This window comes from Brassica napus, chromosome A6 (genome assembly GCF_020379485.1).
Source record: "Brassica napus cultivar Da-Ae chromosome A6, Da-Ae, whole genome shotgun sequence".
Lineage (NCBI taxonomy): Eukaryota > Viridiplantae > Streptophyta > Magnoliopsida > Brassicales > Brassicaceae > Brassica > Brassica napus.
Window position 1 is genome coordinate 17,951,557 of NC_063439.1, and position 3,911 is coordinate 17,955,467.

General features: G+C 37.2%; 1 protein-coding gene across 1 annotated transcript; it reads left to right on the plus strand.

Annotated features, from left to right (window-relative positions):
- Positions 1-356: 356 nt before the first annotated feature.
- LOC106347793 (pectinesterase inhibitor 11-like) lies at positions 357-1,261 on the plus strand. The gene has a single exon (XM_013787392.3). It carries the CDS (start codon positions 479-481, stop codon positions 1,091-1,093), a length of 615 nt encoding a protein of 204 aa, XP_013642846.1. The 5' UTR covers positions 357-478; the 3' UTR covers positions 1,094-1,261.
- The last annotated feature ends 2,650 nt before the right edge of the window (positions 1,262-3,911 follow it).

The following is a 3,911-nucleotide window of genomic DNA, read 5'->3' on the forward strand; positions in this document are numbered from 1 at the left end:
GGTGGATTGAAACATCAGCTTCAACCCAATTTCTATGCGATTCATATTAGTTATAATGCAACTTAGACCATTTGGCGACTACTATACAATTTATAAAACAACAAGTAATTTGTAAGCTTTCAATAAACACCAGTTAAGCGTTTTTTTATTAATAGATTCCAACAAATGTATATTGAATCCGATCTTAGGTTAGAAGTTTCGTTTTTATTATTATAGAACAGTAAGACAATCAATCAGATTAATTAGTTATATATCATCAAATTAAACTGAACATATTCCTAGGTTGTAAAAGTCTAATCCACTGTTTGTTTTTTCTTCTTCACTGTTTTTTTAATATTCCACCGCGTGTTACGGCCAATGGTAGAATAAAAAAAACCTAGACAAAGTTGTACACACTATAAATATTCAACCCCACCTCTTTCTTCTCCACACACTCAATTCTCTAACTTTCTATCTATCTTTCTTACAAGAAACACCAATGGCCAAACTAAACCAAACTTTCTTTCTAATCCTCTCAATCTGCTACTTCTTATCGCCGGCGCTCACTGCCGCCACCACAGCCTTACGGGCTGGAGCTTCCAATAAAGCCGTAAACTTCATCCAAACATCTTGCAAAACCACCACATACCCAGCCGTCTGCTTCCACTCCCTCTCAGCCTACGCAAATGCCATACAAACAAGCCCTAAACGCTTAGCCGAGACCGCTCTAGCCGTTACCCTGAGCCGAGCCCAATCCACGAAACTCTTCGTCTCGCGTCTGACGCGTTTCAAGGGCCTTAAGAAGCGCGAGATCGAAGCCATCAAGGACTGCGTGGAGGAGATCAACGATACCATTGACCGTTTAACTAAGTCGGTCCAAGAGATGAAGCTATGTGGGAGTGCCAAAAATCAAGAACAGTTTGCGTTCCACATGAGTAATGCTCAGACTTGGACTAGTGCGGCTTTGACCGATGAGAACACTTGCTCAGATGGTTTCTCGGGTCGGGTCATGGATGGAAGGATCAAGAACTCGGTTCGAGCTAGAATTGTTAACGTGGGCCACGAAACCAGCAACGCCTTATCCTTGATTAATGCATTTGCTAAAAAGTATTAATTTATAACTAGTTTTAAGAAATATTGTGTCGTATCTCATATATATATATATATACACATAATATATAAAATGGTGTCCTAAATGTAATATATGTCGATTTTGTTAGATTTTTTTTTTCTTATGTGGTTTGTACTACTACTATTCATGTGTATTATGAGTTATTCCCTCCTTCAAAAAGATCTATATTTAAAAAAAATTATTTCAAAAAAAATATATTTTACATTTTCAATGCATAAATTAATTACAAATTGTAAATTTAAAAAAATATAGTGATGTTTATAAAAAAATTATTACAGTAGTTAATAGTTGTATGGAATAGTTGATAACAAAAAATAAAAAATAATGTATTGGTACATTATTTAAAATTTGATAGTATGTTGTTTTTTAATAAGTATGAAAAACCTGAAACATGCAATTTTTGGGAAACGGAGAGAGTTGGAAATATGGACAAGTTGGCACATACTCACTCCCTTTCACACGCATTAGTTTCCTTGCGACAAGTTGGGCATACATTTTCAAGTTTTGACATCGACCATTTTCAAACAACAGAGAAGTTGAAAAATAGACACATGTAATCTAAGTCTAATTAGTTATTATGAATCACTGCTTTGTAAATCAATTGCAAATGTTGGCGGCAAAACAATACTATTTTAATCAAAATAAATAGTCGAATAATTTATTTTATACAGTCGGCTTACCATATGGATCTTATCTCTTAAAATGTATCTTGTTGAAAACAAACCATTAACAACTATATGAAAAATATAATAATCTAGTAAAAGGCTTAAAAGAATAAATCAAGTTGATATTACTGTTATAGATATTTTCGTATTCTTGGAACCACATGGGTTGTGTCTGATGAATACTATTTTTTTCAAAAGCAGTGTGCATAAACACAACACACACATATTGTACGGATGCTAATCGAGCTACGTCTCCCCCAAGAAAATATCTCTCGACCTGAAATCCAGGTTATAGTCGGCCTATTATGCATTATTGGCTAAAAAGCTTTTTCATATTCTTCTTTTATTTTTCTGTGTTACTCCAACATGAATGGGATGAAATGAGACAAAAACACAAAATTGATGGAATAGAGGAAATTTGAGGAAGAAAATGTCTCCCCGATGAATTTATACTAATTTGGCAAATAAATTCTAGACACATTTGTACGAATTAGCAAGAAGATAGTGTGATTGATTTAGTGGAACATTGTTCTTCTGTAATACACACCGTTTGCATCCAGGCCTTACAATTCTTTCTAAGATATCACATATTTATTGATGATCTCCTGACATTTATTGATGTATAGAGCAGCGGCACATACCATACAACTTGCGCCTTTACTAAACTCATCCACTTTTCTTTTGCTGATGATTTTATGATATTTATTGATGGATCCATTGATTCGGTCCAGCAAGTACTATAAGTTCGGAAAGAATTTGAGACAAAATCAGGTTTGGCTGTTAGTATGCAAAATACTATTTTCTATGCTTCAGGATTAATACAATGCAAAACTGACCTCATTCAAGCCTCAACGGGTATGTCACTCGGATCTCTTCCCTTCCGGTACTTAGGGGTCCCGTGAACTCCATGAAACTATCTCTCACGAACTGTGAGCCATTGATCCATCAAATAAAGACAAAGTTCTCTTAATGACCAGCAAAATCTCTATCATTTTTTGGAAGGCTACTTCTCATAAAAACTCTGATTGCGGGAATCACTACTTTCTAGTGCTCTGCGTTTGTACTGCCAAAATCTTGCATTGCGGTAATCAACTTCCTTTGTAGCTAGTTCCTGTGGAAAGGGAGTTTAGAAGGTCATAATACTGCTAAGTCTCATGGGAAACAGTTTGTGTTAACAAAGAGACAAGGAGGTCTTGGCGTGAAAGATATGCGTACCTAGATTAAAGCCTGCACTTTTCGACTGATATGGCTTATGTTCTTTAGACCTGACTCCGTATGGGTTCAATGGTTCAAGGAGGTGATCCTCAAAGGCTCAGTGCACAATTATTGGACAACATCGCCACAGCAATCTTACTCCTGGCTAGTGAACAAACTGGACAAATTGCGGAATGAGGTGTTTCCTCTCATAAAGCTCAGGCTTCATAATGGTGAAACGGCTCGGTTCTGGTCAGATAAATGGACTCCATTTGGATCTCTCTACACTCATCTCTCGGGCAGCAACTCAAGATTGGGGATACCGTACCAAGCAACTGCATCTTCCTTATGTCCTAATGGCTCCTGGGTCCTTCTTCCCGCTCGAACTGAGGCACAAATACAGCTCTACGCCTACCTTACAACTGTTCAATTGACTGACAATCAAGACTACTATGAATGGGAGATAAATTACAAAACATACACTAGTTTCAAAACAGGTATCATTTATGATTTCCTTATGGAACAGTGCCTTGATGTCTCTTGGCATGCTTCTGTCTGGATCTCTAGGGCAATACCACACCATAGTTTTCACATGTGGCTAGTGATACATAACAGAATCCCTACTCGTGATAGACTCATCCAATGGGGACTACAAGTTGACCCTCGATGTCTGCTCTGCAATAGAAACCAAGAAACAATAGATCATCTCTTCTTCTCTTGTGACTTCAGTTACGATCTATGGAAACTAGTGGCGAGAAGACTTGAGATTTTACCTAACAAGAACTGGGCGGACACACTAGAACAAATAACTTCTCTCTCATTGCCGGTACCGCAAAGACTACTTGTCCTTCTTACTTGGCAGGCGATGGTATATTGGATTTGGAATCAGAGAAACACAAGACTCCATGCGAACACTTTTCGTTTAGCTGACCATATCTTCA